The sequence below is a fragment of the Pocillopora damicornis genome, chromosome 3, assembly GCF_964200805.1.
Source record: "Pocillopora damicornis chromosome 3, jaPocDami1.2, whole genome shotgun sequence".
NCBI lineage: Eukaryota > Metazoa > Cnidaria > Anthozoa > Scleractinia > Pocilloporidae > Pocillopora > Pocillopora damicornis.
The window spans coordinates 10,167,434-10,186,726 of NC_142672.1; the positions used below are offsets into that span (position 1 = coordinate 10,167,434).

The following is a 19,293-nucleotide window of genomic DNA, read 5'->3' on the forward strand; positions in this document are numbered from 1 at the left end:
TTTCTAAATTATTTTCTGTGCTCTGTTTAAGTTGCGTATATCAATTTCGTCTTTTCGAGAACTACCAAACTTCCTCTAATAGGATAAGAATATGGAAATCGTCTTCAACGGAAGTATTTTTCTACGTGACACATTTTAAAAATTGATTGACTTGTTTTTTGAGTCATGAAATTAACTAAGGAAAACAGTGTTTTTTCTTTCCTATGAGGAAATTAAGCAAATTTAATAACTTGCGCAGCAGGTGAGAATGCTTTAGTTTCAAAGTATAAATAAACGGAATAGCTATGCATTTTAAGCAAGATATTTTCACGCGCAATCGAAAACTGACTTGAAATAAACTTAGTCCTTTCGCTAACCAAAGATAGCGGAATATTCGACCAAAGAGTGATTAATATGGCCCTTTGTAGAGAGTAAAAGGCGAAAAGCGATCATTACAGAGTCTTTAACCACAGCTTTATACTGAGATTGATACCTTGGTTTGGTTTGTTCGACACAACCCACAAGAGTGGTACTGATTGGATAACAGCGCACTGTATTAACTTAATTTATCAGTATCTTCCAATCGCCTACGGATCCAACTGTCGCTTTGTGTTGCATAGTGCTATTTATCGCTTATTAGCGCCGTTTCACCGCTAATTAGCCAAAGAGGGTTTGTAGAGACAAATGGTGTTTTGATTTCGTAAAATATACAGTTCTCTGATAAGCGGATGCTGTGAGAAGCGTTCAAATGTGATAAAACTGAATGTGTATCACGAGTCGAGACTCTAACACCGAATCGACATGACTTCGAGTCGGGGGTTCTCCATATTTGTTGCGTTAATCTTCGTGAATTCTTGTTTTTCTTCGGCAACTGAAGTAAATATGGAAGGAACAGGCTACATTACCTACGATCTTCGTTCCAATATTATCGCATCCCTAACAAACCATATCGTATTTTCGTTTAAAACGTTCCGTCCTTCTGGATTATTGCTTTACAGCAGCGGGTCTCAGGGAGATTTTATATCTATTGAGCTCATTCATGGACGATTGAGGTAAGCACAGTTCATTCGAAATTTCTGTTAAAATTGGGACAGTTGGTAAAACTCGATTCTATAGAAAACGATGTCAAAAACATAGAGGCATAGTTTACGCCGAAGAATTAAAAAGCTCTTGAACTAAACGATCGATGTTTAAAACGAGTACGAGTATGTCCACCAATGGGCATGATTTTTTTCTCGACTTCGAGCTAAACTATCTCTAACGCAAAAGTTGCTTCGAAAGAGAGCCTCTCCCCTTCAATATAGTTTTCTGTCAACTTCAGAGAAGTTTTTTTAAAAGTTTGTAGCGTCAAGCTAGGTAAACAAAGACCAGAAATCTTGTATATCATGTTTTAATTGCTTTGAAAAGAGGTGAAAATTAGTCAACCAAAGAAGTGAGATGTTTTCAATTTGAACAAAAGTAGATGATCAATAGCTCAGCGTTTCTAATAAGCCTCACAGAATTGTTGATAATGTATTGTTATCTCGGCGCATATCAAGCCTTATATTTCACTTAGTGACTAAGAGATGCAAATTGATTCTTGGTCATCGACAAATAGTCAAACGCTCTTTCTCACGTAACATCGAAGCTGGCCAAGAATTCAACTTAACCAATAATTGTAGACCATGACGCTTTCTTTGGCTGAGTAGAATATCATTCAGCTGTCGAGAAAGCCTTGTTAGATAACCATACTGGATAGAATGGCATATTCAATTAAACATGGGAACATCTCATTTAACAAATCTGAAAATGTTTCTTCCGTCCATGAGAACAATCAATGTCGTCAGGAAAATTTTCAGTGAGGATTTCTTTAAATAAATGACTAATATAACACGCAGATAACAATTTTAACAGAGAGTGTATGCAGGAACACAGTTTCTTCTCTGAAAATTGTTTTTGCAATTACCAGGTGGTATCGGAGTAATTAAAGTGTGAAATAAACCTCATCATTACAATGTGAAGATTTGAGCTTGAAGAAAAACCTACTTGATGTAAACCATCGTTTTGCACTGCAATCGTGATTGTTTTTTTCTCTTTATCTTGAATCGGTGTTCACCATATATGCAAACGGTGTATTTATTAGGAAGCTTGCACAAAAACCCAGTTTAGATATCTTTAGCACTCTTTGTTTACCTGCCAAATAACACAATGTGTATTTTTTTGCAACGTTTTGGTTTTAGTCACCTGTCGCAAGAGAAAAAGACAAAAAGAACCTGAAAGAAAGATAAACCGAGGGATAATTACACAAAGGCACGCGCCCAATTATTGTAATAGTACCTGTTAAGACGGTGAAGACAGATTGAAATGTGCTGTGAATTTTATTCTTACTTCGGTCATAAACATCAAAGGTAATGTTTCGAACGGGACCACTAAATTTTAGCAGATAAAGAATTTGTAAGAGTCAAGAAAACCATGTCAACTTTTTGTCCTTGATCACTCGTTCCTTCCCAGACATATGGCACGCTTTGCAACTTTATAGATTGTTATCTTGTAACATCTCTTTTTCGTAGAAAATGAAACCCCTTATTTTGGAGAGCAAAGGACGCTATACACTAGTATTTTCCAAATCAACTGGGGTCGGCAACAACAAATAAAATTAGTTTGAACTCTTTCCGTGCTTGCTTCGAAGAATAAACGAGGGGAAATATAGGAAGGGAGCTTGAATTTATCGCCAGTTGATAGAAATTGTGCTAGACAATTTCAACTTAACCATCCCGTCTGAAAATCCTCCTTATCAAAGAAAACTTAAATTTGTCTTTTATGTATTTCAGCTGCCTGTGAATGAACACACTGCTATTGTTTCGTTACTGGCGATAGAAAGGTTTATTGATTCGCAACTCATTCGGATTAGGGTGTGTCAAACTATTGCAGTAAGTTTTGTAAGACAGCGTCATAAGAGCTCCTTAATTACGTAAACTTCAAATATATAAAAGGAACCTTGATGAAAGATGAATTAGAGTAATAAATTTTTCTCTTTTGTACCGTCAGAATAAAAAAATCAAACAAAACCCATTCAAATAGTGGTTTTACGTTATAGCGGACCTCCCACGAACACCGAGCAAGTGGGGTCCTATACCTAAGATAATATGAAAAAGTTAGATAGCCATAAAAAACAAAAACCGCGATAAATAGCATGGGAAATTTTAGATAAAATCTTTTCGTAATTACACTCGAAAAGGTTTCTGTTACAAACTATGCAATGCTCGGCTTTTCCGATTAAAATATTTCCGTTGATCAGAATCGGTTGAAAGTTATGAGTATACATTATTACCATTATTATGTCTAAGACCGCTCCACGCCGAGTGACGAGGATAAATAACGTCGATAAAACTAATTGACCTCCTTTATTGAATTCATGAAGATAAAACTAGCGTCAATATCTTCTTTGCATTTTATTTCAAAACCCACTTCAATTTGTGGAGCATCCGACCACGAAAACAGCGTCTTTCAAGGTAATATCCTTTTGCAGATGTCCCACGCCCGTGACCTAGTTGGATTGCCGCGCTGAATTCAAATTCATAGGGTGCTTGTGGCATCGTTGATCTAACTAGTATGACGGAGTTTTCGTGGACGAAGTAAATGGCTAAGCGTAGAAACGAATTCTTTGCAGCTCGATTCGTTAAGAACCGCGTTTTCGCTAATACGACTGAAACACTCACAACGAGCATACTCCTGACTCAACGTCATCTTAGTTCTCTTCTACGACTGCCCTTAGAGGAATATTTTTCTTCCACCGAATAAACGGTACTCCTTTCCGGCTCTAAATTGCAATGATACCGTGGGACTATGGAAACACTGAAAGTTAGGAAAATATCAGCAGAAAAACTAACTTTGAATAGTGTTGTACTCTGCCGGTCTCCACTATTACTATTATTAGACTTAGACTAAGGTTGTCCTGGTTTTGTGGTTTTGCGATAATATGCGCGTGAACCAAACACAATTATCGGCAATTTTAACAATTAATCATTTAACGTTTATTTTGTAAACAAACACTTAAGGAACTTAATCTTAATTGCTGTACGTGCTCGTAAAGCAGTTATAGGATTTCCAGTTGGTCTCCGTGATGAAGGTGTATCACCTCAAGCTAAGAGGAATGAAAAGATGAGGAAATTTCCTACATATATGCAAGGTTTTCATTGTGAACTTCATGTTCATGAAATCAAAGTAGGTCTTTTGCCAGACACTTACAATCTCTCTGCTCTCGTGACCGACGCACCCTGTTGACCTAGGTGCAGATTTATCCTTTGTTTTTTCTTTCACCTGTTTTCAAACGTGCTGAAGACTAAAGTCAGCTCTTTGCCGCATAATAGTTGAGGACATTTTCAAGAGGCACTTTGTTAAGAATTTCTTTCACTGTGATTATTTCCGACGTTTCCCATAAAAAATCTCATGATCGAAATTCCTCTATCTTAGGGTTTCATCTTTGTACATGTAAAATTTTGCCCTACATCCACATATTCTGCATAGACTGACAGCACGGTATCCATGGTATCTCGCTATAAATCTTTCTATATATATTACAGTATAGATAGAGATTTGACAACTAACAACAAAAAAACACAAAATCAACCTTCTAAAAATTGCTCAGATTTAAAATTGTTGGCTGATCAGTCGAAAACCAGCGAATCCTGGTCTATTTTCCGAGGGCAGTTAAATGCAAATAAAATGTTTAGGGTTATCAGCTCGACTTACAATTGCTTTTTAAATGATTGCTTTAAATTCGTCTCTGCCACAGAAGAAGGACTTCCAAATTCGTCTTTTACTCTTCGGCAGTTTTGTTTCTTTGTTATTTATTTTTTTTCTTTTAATCACCTTGCCGCAAAAGCGAAGTCGTGTCATGCTGATCAATCGATTTACTTTTTAGGATCTCACTCACTGACAACAGCCAAAGTTACATAATTATTAGGGAAGCAAAATTTAGTAAACAAATGCATAGCTCTCAAAACCCCCAGAATGCCTTTGGATCAATTTGCTTGGTAGAAAATGATTTGTGAGATTGACATGGCCTCTCGGCCAAGGAAACAATAAAGAATTAAATACCCCTCAATTCGTATTTATTTGGATACCAAATGTTCTTAGACTTTATAACCGGGAAAGACTGCGCATTTCTTGAAATGGCAACTTCTCGTTTAAAATGCTTCAAATAACTTGCATTTATGAACTTTCTGTAAGGTTTACTATCAATCTTGGAAGTTCCACCGTATCAGGAGAACACTCAGTACTTGTTGGCAATAACTTAGCGGACAACAAATGGCATGAGGTTCAAGTGGATCGAAACAAACGAACACTTGTGGTGACTGTTGATGATGTCAGAAGCCAATCAACCACACCAGGCTCTTTCGTTCGACTTGATCTTGACTCATTCCTCTACGTGGCAGGCCTGGATACGAGTGAGACCTCTAATCTACACGGAGCGCCAACTACTCCGAATTTTAACGGCTGTTTGAGGAATCTGCACTTCGATTACAAAGACATTTTATATTGTTCTAAGGTTGACCTTCTTGGATATGACACGCACGGTTTTTTGCGCTTCTACTGTCCAGTCAACACGTACGTTCCGGTCAATTTTCCAACTCCAAATACGCATTTGAAACTCAGTAAGGCCTCTCCTCAGAATTTTACGGTGGAACTCAACTTTCGCACTTACTACGATAAAGGTATTTTGGTTTACAAACAAGCTTCTCATGCGCGCCTCTACCTTTCTCTGGTATCAAGCAGGCTTGAGCTTAAAATATCTGTAGGAACTGAAAAACCGGTCAAAATAAGTGTTGGTGAAGATTTAAGTGATGGCATGTGGCACTACGTAATGGCTGGAGTAACACGTAAAGAACTTTGGTTGAAGTTGGATTCCAAACCAAAGCTCCGTCACGAAAACCCCTTGTTGGACCGAATCGGTAAATTCCAAAATCGTGTTCATATTGGCTATGGAACACATAGTGATGGATTTGTTGGCTGCATGCACCAAATAAGGTTGAACGATGAATTAGTAAATTTGAAAAGATTATCCGGCTCTCGTATAAACGGAGCGGTCATCGACCGATGTAAAATTACTAGTAAGTGTTTTCCAAATCCTTGCGAAAACAGTGGCCGCTGTTTACAGACATGGGAAACTTACACGTGTGACTGCGAAGGGACGTTTTACCGAGGAACCCAGTGTGAGGATCCTCTTTACCGTGCTACATGCCACGAATACAAAATACTGGGTATGGTCCAGGATGCATATTGCAAAGTGGATCCTGATGGCACTGGACCGTTAGGGGCCTTTGAAGTGTTGTGCAACATGACAGCCTCTGACGCGGCCAAGACAGTACTACACCACAACAAGGAGGGCAAATATCCCGTGACGCGGGAAGCCTCGCGCGTCGATAGCTATTACTTTCAACGCATCGCGTATGGAACTGACTTGGCCAGCATTCGTGCATTGATTCAGCGTAGCGGAAACTGTCACCAGTACATCAGTTATCACTGTTACAATTCAAAACTGTTGAATTCTCCCGTTGGTCCTGAGAATGTGCAGTGGTTATCAAGTACTGCAGTCCCACAAAATTACTGGGGAGGTGCGAGGCCTGGAAGTGGCAAGTGCGCATGTGGAGAGACGAAGAGCTGTGCAGATCCTTCAAAATATTGTAACTGTGATGCCGACAGCAAAGATCGGTGGAGGGAAGATTCTGGTGAGTAAAAATCAGTGGCATGGCTATGGGCTTCGTTGGATGCATTTAGGCCCAATTACTTAACAATATGTATTAACGCTTCGTTGGCAGCATTCCTATACGTGAAAAGAGGAAAACCCTCCAGAAAATTTTGTATCACACTGATTTTGATATCTTAAGGTGCATTCAATTTATTTCGGCCAAAGGTTAACTGGTGTGACTGTCAGCTTATTTGAAAGAGTAAATCACTCGTCTTGTGAAAATTTAAAACCAAGTTCATGTTTACATTTACTAAAACTAATTCATGTCCCTCGCGATCTTTGCTTTACAGGTTATTTACATGACAAATCATCATTACCAGTGAATATGTTGCAGTTCAATTCGGATGCCAAGGACTCTTTCTTCACTCTTGGTCCATTAGAATGTTTTGGGACTGGGGGTCGCGCTCCCGAAGAAGTGAGCAATGCGAACTTTATTTCGTCCGCCTGCAGATTGGTTAACCCGCCCCCCACAGTGCGTACTGAAACTGAGCCAGTGCAAAGAACCACAACCCCATCCACTATTCCCAAGCTGCAGGCGGAAAAGACAGGCAGCACTACCACTAAAAGTCCAGGTAACAATAGAAATTCGTTGTCTTCCCTTAAACATCACGTTACCATGACGACCACTATCGCAACGAATAAAAACTCAACCCTGGTGACGTCAGTGTTTACTCACGAACCAAAGAGCGCTGGTGTGACAGTACATTCTTCCATTACCACAGGTAAATCTGGCGTGACAGTGCACACAAGCATCACCACCAAAGGAAAGACTGTCACACTGCCTCCTGTCACGCCGTTGGAGCCGAACAGAAGCCGCAACGTGACCGTTATAACAAGAAGTAACATTGACTACATCACGCGGGTTGAAGGAGGAGTGGTTTACGATGCAAGGTTTATAATCTTGGTAGCTTCGTCCGTACTGGCCTTCATTCTTCTCATTTGTGTTCTCATTTTCGTTTTCCTGAAGCGGTCTGGTCGCAGGTACGTGTGCTGCATTTCCTGTAAGAGCTTCAGGAGGAACAAGAATATCCCGGATATTGAGGTGTATCGCCATTCGGTTCGTACGGATTCTCCGGATGTGGTCCAGCTGGATGAGATGGGGCACGGCACGATGGAGGTTGGGGCCTACAATATGAGTAACGGCACCACAGTTTACCACTCGGTGCATCGAGATTCGCACGTCAGAAAATACGTGTCCTTTTCAGCTTCCACCTCCAAGCTCTGAATTCAGACCGGATATCAAGGTATTTATTTTTATCAGAGACGAAATTCACTTCAAATGCTCTAATTTCAATGAATCAGTTTACTTTAATTTTCTTAATCTTAGGCAGTTACCTGCTGAAAGCATAAGATACCAAAGCATGGCACTAACTCTGAAGAATTTCCCGGCCCACTTCTTTGACTTAAGCCTTCATTAGTTACATATCTTTTACTATTCGAGTTCAAGGTCTGTACTGTAAGATGCCGATCGAGTTTTTCCCGCACAGATTTATGGCCCATGCGCGAGGTGTGTGGGCCATAAATCGAGCGGAAAAAACGAAGATATGCATTTTATCTTTGAAGTTCAAGTAGAGGAGAAAGATTTCAATTTAAACAAACTTTTCCTGGTTTTTTTGTTCTTTTTGATTATCATCGTTGCTATCTTTACAGGAATATGTTAGATTGACTCTGTCAATGAAGCTTGACTCATGCTGTGACAGAAGAATTTTTGTTTTAATTACGCACAAGTTATTTGAGGTCTACAAGGAAGATATTATCTATGCTGACTCAGGATTGGGTGATAAGGAACTTCTGGCAATGGAAAACGAACCAATTAGAACAAAAGGGCGAAGATAGTTGGAATATACACGAATATTAGCACGCATTGCGTGTGTACATCTAACAGATGTGGAATAGAAACTCGATAAAGGAACCCCTGGAATCACGAACTTGATTTTCCAGTTTGTTGTGTCAGCTTTTCGCTGACGTAGTGTGCTGTCTGGAAAATTTCGAAGGTTATGAGAATTGTTCCAAATGATCAAAATTCAAACCCATAATATCAAGCCTGCACCTATCACAACCTAATTATTTTCTTTTAAATTTTTGCTTCAGCTGAAAAAATTAATGAGAGTTTCTATAAGTTGATCAAAAAATATCCGACTTGTAGGATAAAATGAAAAGGCTTGATTAGAACTAGTGCTTTGAGTTGAAATTATCATAACGAATATTGCTGTAAGTTAAATAATTACGTTATAAAAACGATTAGCCTTGGCTTAAACCGATTAGAACACGTAGCAAATGAAGTAGTTACTAAGGATATGCTTGAACTGGTAGATAATGGTGTTAGTACTCATAATAGCTAGATCTCACAGAAGGACTGTTCACGGTCAAGGTAGAGAGAGGGAGTGAGTAATCAACATATTCTTTCTCGAAGAAGTTAATTTAAGTGAAATTATCATTGTCACCTTTCCAACAAGTTCAATAGGACAATTTACATACGGGAAACAGCGACGCATTTAAGGTAACGCTTACCATAGCTTTACCATATAGTTGTTGTCAATCACTTTTTGTGTCTGTTTTACACGTGCAAAGCAGTGTTCCGTTTCATTTTTAGTGGGTGGGTTCTGTTTTAGAGTAGTTATGAGACCAACACCGGATAAATTTGAAAAGACAAAGGTTTCAGCAAAACTGTTACACTGATCAATTTTTACTACAGAGTTACTACAAAGATGGTTTATGACATCCATGAGAAAAGTTGATTGTGAAATGAAAGCAAAGATTTCTGGCGTACCTGCATAACGCGTTATCAATCACCGTTAAGATGGACATAACCATAATTTCTCAAAAATGAATTAGGGTCAGCCCACTGATTCGCAAAAGACCAGATCGGTGGCGAAAAATTTGAAGAAGGTATGACTCGTAACAAGAAAAAGAAGTTATGAGTGTCCCCGTGATTTTTAGCACTTTCGTGTAGATACGACTTAGTTTATGCTATGTCAAATCAACTCAATTTAATTGGAACGGACAAGCAGTATTCCACCTTGCTCCAAATGACATATAATTTTTTTTTGTGCGTCTCAGCCTGCTTTTGAAAAACTATTATTAATTCAACTTCACCTTTTTTACTCCGGATTAGAAACAGGTTTGGCGAGTTCAATCCTGGAATATCTGTATTGTACGACGTGACAACGTAATAAAGGGAAGTTATCAAGTAAACTGTTTTCTTTTTTATTTTTAATTGTGATGACATAAAGTTAAATGTTAAGCCCTAAGAGTCGATTATTCGAAAAGCGTTAAGCGCTAATTCAGGGTCAAAAATTAAACTTGCTTTTGATTTTTTTGCCAAATCATCATATCATATTATCTTACTGTAGGGCAAAATTTAAGGCCAGAAAAACATAAGATACGAAATCGACTATTAAAGTTACAAATGAAATCAAAATTTTCACAAAGTGTTAAGCTCAATCGTGTTTTCTGATCCTGTTCAGCAGCGCCCTAACCCCTGCTCCTTACAATCACACATCTTGTCGTTGTCTGATAAAACTCGACGTTGACTTCTTTACCAGAAGGGGAAAGGGCGGCTAAACGGCTAGATTATTTGATGTGCAGACATATGGATCGAAGATTATTGTGCTGTGTTCCTAGGCGAGACACTGTTTTCCAAGTACGTCTTCCCAGTCCCACTGATACCTCACAAACTACGATGGAAATGCAGTGTCCGCATGTCATGGATCACTAAACATCCCATTTAGGGGGGAGGGAGGGGAAGGGGGGGGGAGAAAAATTCCAGGTAACTCCATTTGATGGAAAACAGAATAAGCTCAGATTAGATGGACCATTGGGAGTTGAGAAAAGGATTGTTTCCTCAGGTTTTAACCAAAAAGACATTTCATCCTTTCCATTTGCTCAAGTTTGTCAAAACGTGTCGTCTCGCTTTTCGCCGATAAAAGTTTAAGGCCTTCCCGCGATTGTAACTGGAAGTATTACCAGAGAAGAAAACTACACCACTGTTTTCTATTCTGATAGATAATGCAGTATAGTGCAATTTAATAGCTCAGCTCTGATGAAACATTACATTGTGTAAAATTGTTTTAATTGACTTTACATCCATGAATACTAATAAATTGAACTTAATGATCTCCTTTTTCAAAATTACGTGTATAATACACCATCGTAAAGATATTGTATTAATAAAATTTTCTTATTTTTTTTTTTAGTGTGACGAACGTTCCGACCGTACTGCAAGCAATTTAGACACTTACCAAATTCTTCCTTATATCTGAAATGTACACGTTAGATATTGATCTCACTTGCGCAAGCGCAGTTTTAGCATGTCGTTCTGTCTTTGAACTTTTACTACTCCTCAACATCACGGGCCCTCAACTCATTTATTTCATTTTCAGTCTATAAACGTCATATCACACCCAATATGACTTGAGCCCAGCTGCTCCATTTCCCTCCACATACCTGCCATTGCCACTGCACTGTGTTAGCTGCTTTCCTCGGATGGACGACCTCTTGGTCACAATAGGAAATAATCTTGCCGTATATCCAGACGATCCTGTTGGGGGGACAATGTATTCACCGCGCTTACTATGAGTTCGAATACACATGATAACACGTGGAAGGGCGAATTTCATTGAGAGTAGAACTATAACAACCAGAGCAGCAGAAATCATAACAACTGCAATGGTTGAAATATCTCCTTCATCCCAAGGCTCCTCCTGTCTAATCATTTCTGCCGTCACAGTAGGCGATGTAAAGTTTACCAATAGTGAAGAAGACGAAGACGAAGACGAATTTAAGCACCTTTCTTCATCCTCGCTGGGGCACATAGTCGTTCCTGTCGGCGTTGTAAGAGTTGTACTGGGTGTTTCCGGTGGAGGGGGCAGAGTGGTGGACGGGCAAGCTAAAGCTATAATCTCATTGTTTGTGCGGTAACCTGGGTTTGAATTCCCTTGAGTTTTTTGAGGAAATTTTTCTCTATGAGAATTGCCCCAACATTCCAGTGGGCCGAGCGTAAAATCAGATCTCTCACTTTTCTTATGGAATTGCAATCTTTTAACAGGAAGAGAAGATTTATCTGTCAAATACCCTTCATCAACTCTCCACCGGTTATCTCTGATGTCACAGTTGCACAACTTTCCCGGGCCGTCACAAGAAGAAGGCTCTTTGCTTCCGCAGGCACACTTGTCACTTCCGGGCTCAGCTCCTCCCCAGTATTTCTGTTGCAAGTTGTCACGTGTATACCAAAACGCGTGCGAGGGTCCGCGAGGCGTGTTAAGAAGTTTGGAAGCGAAGCAATGAAACCGGATGTATTGGCGGCACTCCTTGCTTCTTTCTATCAGCTGAGTGATTTGCTCCTTTTCAATTGAGTTAGAATACGTAACATCATGTTGATAAAACGTTTTTACGACCGGAGCATCGCCAACACGTATTTTGTTCATTTTATTGTGAGTTATGACGGTGTAAGTCCGTTTATGTTCATTCGTTATATTACAAAATGCTGTGTAAGGTTTTCCATCTCCTTGTGAATCTAGCAGACATGCCATGCTTCTCTTTAATCCAAGGGACCTGTAATATTCACAAGTTGGCCTGTACTTGGATGTTTCACATTTGTCTCCTTCGAACTCAGTATATTTGCAGTCGCAATAGAAACGTTCCCAATCCTGAGAACATTTACCATTATTTTTGCAGGGATTCGGCTGACAGTGATTCTGTAAGCGGCAAGAATATTTCAGGTCATCTTTGGTGTGTTTACTCATTCTAAGATTCTTTAAAGATATCTTTTGACTGTCAATTTTTAAATTTAATATGCAACCAACGAAACCGGGATAGAATCTTCTTTCTGCGTCATAGTTCCCAAGAAAAATCTTTAAACGAGACTTGTTTGAGAATTCCTGCATTAAAAGTGAATGATTAAATTGTTTTGTTCTCAGTTTACCATCCACATGAAGACTCACGTCTCTTCCTCGGATACTGGCGTTCACACTATGCCACTCTCCATCGTCAAGATTAGAACCCATAGCCAACTCAGTCTTAGATCCATTCGGAGCAATGACGTTATAACGCAAAGAGCCACTTGACAGACAGATGTATAACTTGACTTTGATGGCGCTACGCGATAGAAGAAAACCATCACCCACGAGCGTGCGGAACCGAAAACTGGCAGAAAATGTGTCATTATCTATCGGTAATTTTTTGACAGTCACTTTGAAACCCTCGTTAGGGCTAGTCATTGTTACAACACGATAGTCGAGTTCCTTGCATTTAAACGGCGCTTGTCCAAATAGATAATATCCAGAGTTAGAACCGCGTTCAACCTCTCTGATGACGTTTTTATCACGGAATGTCAAATCTTCTATACAACCATTAAAATTGATTTTTGGACATTTTAAGTAGTCATAAGACTTGTATTCAGGGGGTGTCATTCCACCGACGTAAACCTTCTTCAAACCAAGATCTTCATATTCTTGTCGCGTAATTTCAAAACTCGGTACAGAATCTACAGTTACCTCCGCCTTCCGGCCCTCTTGCAGCACAGTCACATTGTGCCATTTGCCATCGTTCAAATTATTTTTTGAATGAACAATGTCTAGCTGTCCCAAATTATGATTGCCTCCAAGATAAGCAAGGTAACTACAAGTAAGAAGATGAAATATCAGTAGATTTCGCTGACTGAATAATAGAGTGACTCTCGCACAAAACTGCGCAAATGAGTCAGCTTAATTCCATCATTTTACTACCACCCATCGAATACATATTGCCTTTTTTATTTAACAAATAGACAAGCCTTGACTGTGTTCTGTTATAAAGCGCGTAGGAAGCGGTTAGAGTACGAAAGAAGTGTAGGGAGAAACACTAGACTACGTCTCGTGTTTCTCCCCACTTATTCAATTTTTTTGCCTGAGGTCTTTTTAAGTCTCTAAAACAAAATGTAAAAGTGAAATATTTATTGAAATCCGGCCGAATTGTGGCTCATAAAAACAAGCGAGTTTTTCAACACAGCAATTTGAAAACAAACTGCTCAAGGTGTGTGTTTTTTATTAATGAACGACAGCCGAATTCACAGGAACATGAAGATTGCTCGTGATGACAGCGCCATAAAACTAGCCTGTTGTGACTGATGTGGCCTTCCACTCAACGCATCGGAAAGGACATCAGATCAAGCTCTTAGTTCTTCACTTGAAGGGCGGCCGATGTAATTTCTGATGATGATGTGCTAGCCGCAATGGACCTCAGCATGATCGTAGTCGGTCTGACATCGTCATAATTAGTATGAATTTTAACAGTTATGCCAGTTTGGCTACATTTTTTATCATTCCTGTTTTTTTCTGTTTTGTTTTTGAACACGAAACTATACGTACTATACGAGTGTTCGCTGTGTTTGATTTTTATTACCGTACGTAAGCTTGCAATCTAACCTTCATAACTCGGACTGTCCATTTCGTTTTCTCTTTGAGGATTCTTGTCCCTGCTCACGTTATAATAACGTAAATTACGGCGCTTGGCATGTTTACAAACCTTTGTTTGGCCCTTCTTTTGTAACTTGCCGGCTCGCTTGTTCCGAAATTTCACTTTCAATTACCGAAAAAAAGCTTAGTAAAGAGAATTCCCGGAAAAGGTCGGACAAAGTATAATTTAGCAGATGGCGTGGCAGCTTTAGCTCTGATAGAGCACGCTCTTTCAACCAAGACGGCGCGCGTTATATCCGAACTTTGTTATAATACCAAGTAGACTTAATATCAAAAATCTGATTGTTCAAGAGCATTCAATCAATATACGATAGTGTTCGAAGTTGAATTGATAAATGCAATATCTGCAGCGGATATTGCATTTATCATGTCGAGTTAAAAGTCTGCATAGTTTCCAAGCCCTTCATTTGTGCAGCGTTCATAAACTTTTGCAAACTTAGAGGGAAGTGTCTCCTTCTGTAGATCGTTTAAACAAATGTATAATTATTGCCGCAGAACTCGGTTTTTGCATGATGACATGAATTATCAATCATCGTGTCGGTGTTCCTCAGACCTCGGCTTTGACAGATATCTCAGACTTTGGTTTTAATGATTCATGATATCATGCTTAACCTCATCCAATTATTGCTTATCATTAGGAAGACACGTTACAACCGAGTATGAACAAAAGGTTAAGCCAGCCACTAGTCACAGTTACTTTGTTACTTCCCCACCCCCCTCCCCCTCCGGAAATAATATGAGGTTTTGTGTCCTTGTTGGGTTTAAATTTTGCTCTCAAACCCTTCAAATTTTTTTTGTGTGAAACTTTGGTCTTTGTGATAATTGGCTCTTTTGAGGATTTAGTTCACAGGCCGCATCGTATTAACCTTATTTCAGAACTTGATTTCGGCGAATTTTCATTCCTATTTTTGAGTTTTTAAGGTCAGTTTCCCGTTGTGTGACACGCCTTAATGCCTCTTCCTGGATGCATTCATGTCTATGTACCGATCGATGGTCATACATGATAAATGAATATGAAATAATCAAATAATTAGTCTTATTTCTCTTAGACGAGAACCACTAATTTATTAGCACTAAGATTATGACCGTGAAAATTCTATCGCGTGATAGTTGATGAGGGCTAAGCTCGAGTCAACCATCACGCATATAATTCATGGTTTTTTTCTTACATCTAATTGGTTGTGGAACGAGTTTTGCAATATCAATCACATACCATTGTAAACAAAAACCACAACATCACTTACGACATTCGAAATTGAATTGAAAATGACTCTGGCTAGAATAAGCGGTAAAACTGCTAATTTGGTCTTGGCGTGGCAGCTTCCCTTTTTTGTTGTTAAAGCCAATTTTATCGCAATTCCTACGATTTGTGTCTAAATTGTGAAGCACTCTGAGCATTAATCACACATTTTGTTCAAAGTAGCCGTTATAGAGGTGTAACAAATTATGTATCTGCATTTGCAAAATGAGTAGGTTTTCATTGGAAGTCTGACAAAAAGCGGAGAGAGTTTGAATCGTCGAAGAGTTGCTTCGGATGAATAATATGATAAATCGTGCTTAGTTTGGTAACAAAATCAACTTATTTAAAAAAGTAAATGCAAGAATACCAAACCGACGTCATCTTATGTAAAGTTGAGTTTTTGGCCAATACATCTATATAAATAGTGAAATTTTCACGCAGCAAAGAAATCAGTTTCACCCATAGGCAATTTCTTTTCGTAATATCAATATATTTTTACGTGTGAAAATAGAAAGAACAAAGCCAAAATGTTGATAGAAGAATACTTTCGATTTAACAGCAGATTCTTCATTACTAACATCATCACAGATTTATGGCAGACAATAAGGAGACTAAGTTTTCAGATCCTAGAAATGTCAGTGTTAACCATCAATCATGCTTCAAAAAATGAAAAAAATTTTAAAGGGGAATCATGAACCCTGACATTAACATTCAAATCACTTTATGATGTTCTACTCATTTGGAGTCTGAGAATAAGAAATTAAGAGCAGTTTATCTTGTCATTATCATCATTGTTCCTTCCTCTTCTATTGGAGGGTAGGAACTAGCATTTGGGTAGGAAAAAAAAATAAAACATTTCGTTCTCACTGATAAACAAATATAAACGAACCGTCAATTTTTTTGTTTAACCTTGAGGAGGAAACCTACCCACTCAAAACGAAACCAAGAGATGCCCTTTCTTTGAACTGAGAAATTTCTTCAATTAGAATTTTTAATCCCATCTTCACGTGTGGAAAAAAATCTCGAAAAAATCTCAAAACATGAAATCACTCCCTACCGAGCTCTCTGTGAGGAGTTTGGAGTAACTTTTCTTTTAACAATGTACTCCTTATCGTTTTATATAATTTTCAGTTATTTCCCTCTTTTTTACAACAAGAAACAATTTTCGTCTGCTTCAAAACAGTGGGACAATAAGGTTGTTTCTGATTTCGAAAGATTTCCTGCTAATTTTATAGAATTAAAAGACTTTATCGCAGTTGGTGGTTTGGGCAAAATATTTATCATTACTCTGCGACTCTGGACAGAGCTTGACCGAAAGAGAGAAATTATTGTGAACATATCTTGATCGTAAAACCCACGAATTTTGCATTGATAACCAAGATAAGAAGATTTCAACATTTACTAGAAACAATAATTTTGAATATACTTTCTTGTGGACAACAAAGTACCCTTTTTAAATCATGTCCGCATTTTTTCTTTTACGGCACGATAAATTCGGTACAATGTCCAAAAATTACGATTTCATTCTTTTGACAGTATTGTTTGGTACACTATTTATGGTGCTTAATGTAAATATCTCTTTGTTTCGATCGATTATTATACGAATGAAATTACGTGTAAAATAGGAACTCGTATACCGATGTATTACTATATTTTTGGATTAAAGTGTTACTCTATCCTAAAATTTGTTAACTTTCTCAGCATGCAAACTTGAATTACTTCCTTAGGTAGTTTGAATCAGCCCTCTTTTAGCCAAAAATTCCAGTTATGTGGATAAGTCACCTATCAGACGAAGCTCAATAAACCGCTTGGAAATGATCATTTCTTTTTGGACAAAGACTCACTTTGAAATCAAGCATTTAAAACTATTTATTTAGAGGTAATTGGTATACAATGAAATCTGCCCTTAGTTTCCTCTTGTTTGCTTTTGCATAGGAAGAGAAAAAAGTTATGTCTACCTGTTTACGATTTCACAAAACACTCCCATTCTCTTCAGCTTGTTAAAAATAGCAATAATAAATAAACTCACCGCACTTGTCCATGGTGGAGGCAAAGTTGGAGGTAATCCATCACTTTTGTTTCTTCGGTTCCGAAGATGAGAAGGCCGTTTGGGTGTATGGTTCGGAATCGCAACGTTATTTTAGTTTTTCGAGGATCAGTGTTTTCTCTTATGCCGTAAGTGATATAACTTTTGCCTTCGAGCTGCACTTGAGAGGCAAATGTTATCGGAATTGAAAATTCGAGAGTGAGAAAAAGCAGTAGAGGGCTCCAACCGTATTGCAGACCCATCGCGTACTTGCAAGTTCGACTCTGCGAGGCGCCTCAAAAGAATAGCACAATTGCAGATTACAAGCCGAGTAATTACAAGCGAATAAACTTTAGATGGCCTCCGCGGGCGCTCTGTCGCACTTCAAACATGCCGATTTGCATCAAAGAATGAAACACAACACGAGTGTTCCCCGCAAGAAGAACCAAGCTGTTTCGGTTTCGAAGCTCTAGAGGGCGGAAAATTTGGTCAGAAGGGGATTGGAAATTATGAATCATCCAATGAGATGATAGCGTGTTAATAAACATTAATTGATTTTCTTTCTTTTCACGAGCCAGGTGTTTCATTTGACACTTCTTCGGCGAACTTCGAGGATTCTCAATCCACGAAATCAACGAAAGGAAAACAAGCTTAATAACCTTTCAAAAGCTAGTTGAAATTAAAAGAAAACCGGCATGGAATATCGAGGATATTTTAACGTCGTCGAAAAAAATGCATGGACACGATTTTTAATTCTCGAACAATAGTGACTCGAACAATGTGTTTGTCTCAAAATGTGATACAGTTTCCTGTCCAAGGAAGAATGAATTTTATTATAATCAAGACTGGATTTCTAATAAGGACATACAATTCTAACTAAGACAAATGAGCTTACATAATATATGCGCTCTACTTAGCCGCGCTCTGTCCGCAGCGGCTAACAACGAGATTTGTCGCATAGGGAGGGATCTTTTCAATTTTAATCGCAGTGCGAAGGAATCGAATTCAATTTATGTTATAAAATGTGCACCATTCAAGGAGCACAACTGGCTCAATGAGGATACAGAATTAGCTTATCATGGATGTCTTGTTGAGGTGCTCACAGAAAACAAATTCGGAGATATTTTCATGCCCCAGGCTGTTATACACTCGCGTGAAAGTAAAATCTACGAGATAATCTCAGTCACTTCAAATTCTATTATTTTTGCGTCGAGCCGCCCAAATTCGTGAATATTTCATGCAAAAATATATCTTCATTTAATAGGAATACCACTGAATGATTCTCTTAGGATTATTAACGCTTATCTCGCATATCCTTGAAAAGGAAGGAGCTTCAAAATGATGGAATTGATTCATTTACGCTGTTAGCTCGCGTGAAATTTATTAACATGTCGCAACAATTTCGCGGCATGTAAAAAAGTTGCTTGCCGCTAGGCCGTGAAGCCAACTGAGTATATTTTGATTTCGAGGTTCCACATGTAGCTACAAGAGAAGAAAGATTTATCAGAATACTTCTCGGCGTATTTGGTTTTTGAACCGCTGTCAAATATCGACAACAAATGTTAACTGAAATAATTTGCAACTTTTTGAAATTGTGTCGTTTTTGGTGGACACTCGGTTTTGAGGAACATTCTCTTTACAAATATTAACCAGTACCTACCATTGAGCCCAAATTCGGATCTCTTCCAGTGATTCCTTAAATACATTTTTAAATTTCCCTTTAATCTTAAAAAAGAAAATTGTGTTTTCGATATTCTCGAAATTTCTATCCAAACTAAAACAGCATCGAAAATATTTGTAACAGAATGAAAAGTTGCAGTGGACTACTTTGGTCGAAATTGTGATGTTTTGTTAAAACTTGGAC

General features: G+C 38.4%; 2 protein-coding genes across 3 annotated transcripts; one reads left to right on the forward strand and one right to left on the reverse strand.

The window, feature by feature from the left end:
- Window positions 1-642: 642 nt before the first annotated feature.
- Window positions 643-9,904, forward strand: LOC113684641 (contactin-associated protein-like 2). 2 transcript variants are annotated; one of them, XM_089202308.1, is made up of 5 exons: window positions 660-1,031; window positions 5,191-6,689; window positions 7,000-7,281; window positions 7,432-7,953; window positions 8,360-9,904. In XM_089202308.1, the coding sequence occupies exons 1-4, from the start codon at window positions 781-783 to the stop codon at window positions 7,932-7,934; spliced, it is 2,535 nt and encodes an 844-aa protein (XP_089058434.1). In that variant the 5' UTR covers window positions 660-780; the 3' UTR covers window positions 7,935-7,953; window positions 8,360-9,904. The 2 variants fall into 2 exon arrangements, with proteins under 2 accessions (XP_027057835.2, XP_089058434.1); XM_027202034.2 differs by having other exon boundaries at window positions 643-1,031; window positions 7,000-7,953.
- A 794-nt stretch (window positions 9,905-10,698) lies between these two features.
- On the reverse strand, window positions 10,699-17,907 carry LOC113684640 (contactin-associated protein like 5-3). Its single transcript, XM_027202032.2, has 2 exons — window positions 17,433-17,907; window positions 10,699-13,327 (listed from the first exon to the last, which is right to left on the reverse strand). The coding sequence occupies exons 1-2, from the start codon at window positions 17,690-17,692 to the stop codon at window positions 11,107-11,109; spliced, it is 2,481 nt and encodes an 826-aa protein (XP_027057833.2). The 5' UTR covers window positions 17,693-17,907; the 3' UTR covers window positions 10,699-11,106.
- Window positions 17,908-19,293: the final 1,386 nt, after the last annotated feature.

What these genes read in the sequence shown, in the direction of transcription:
- LOC113684641 (XM_027202034.2), top strand. Translation starts at nt 781, where the DNA reads ATGACTTCGAGTCGGGGGTTCTCCATATTTGTTGCGTTAATCTTCGTG. An exon ending in CTCATTCATGGACGATTGAG is followed by an intron (nt 1,032 to 5,190) that starts GTAAGCACAGTT and finishes ACTTTCTGTAAG; the next exon opens with GTTTACTATCAATCTTGGAA. An exon ending in TCGGTGGAGGGAAGATTCTG is followed by an intron (nt 6,690 to 6,999) that starts GTGAGTAAAAAT and finishes TTTGCTTTACAG; the next exon opens with GTTATTTACATGACAAATCA.
- LOC113684640 (XM_027202032.2), bottom strand. Translation starts at nt 17,692, where the DNA reads ATGGGTCTGCAATACGGTTGGAGCCCTCTACTGCTTTTTCTCACTCTC. An exon ending in CTCCACCATGGACAAGTGCG is followed by an intron (nt 13,328 to 17,432) that starts GTGAGTTTATTT and finishes TCTTACTTGTAG; the next exon opens with TTACCTTGCTTATCTTGGAG.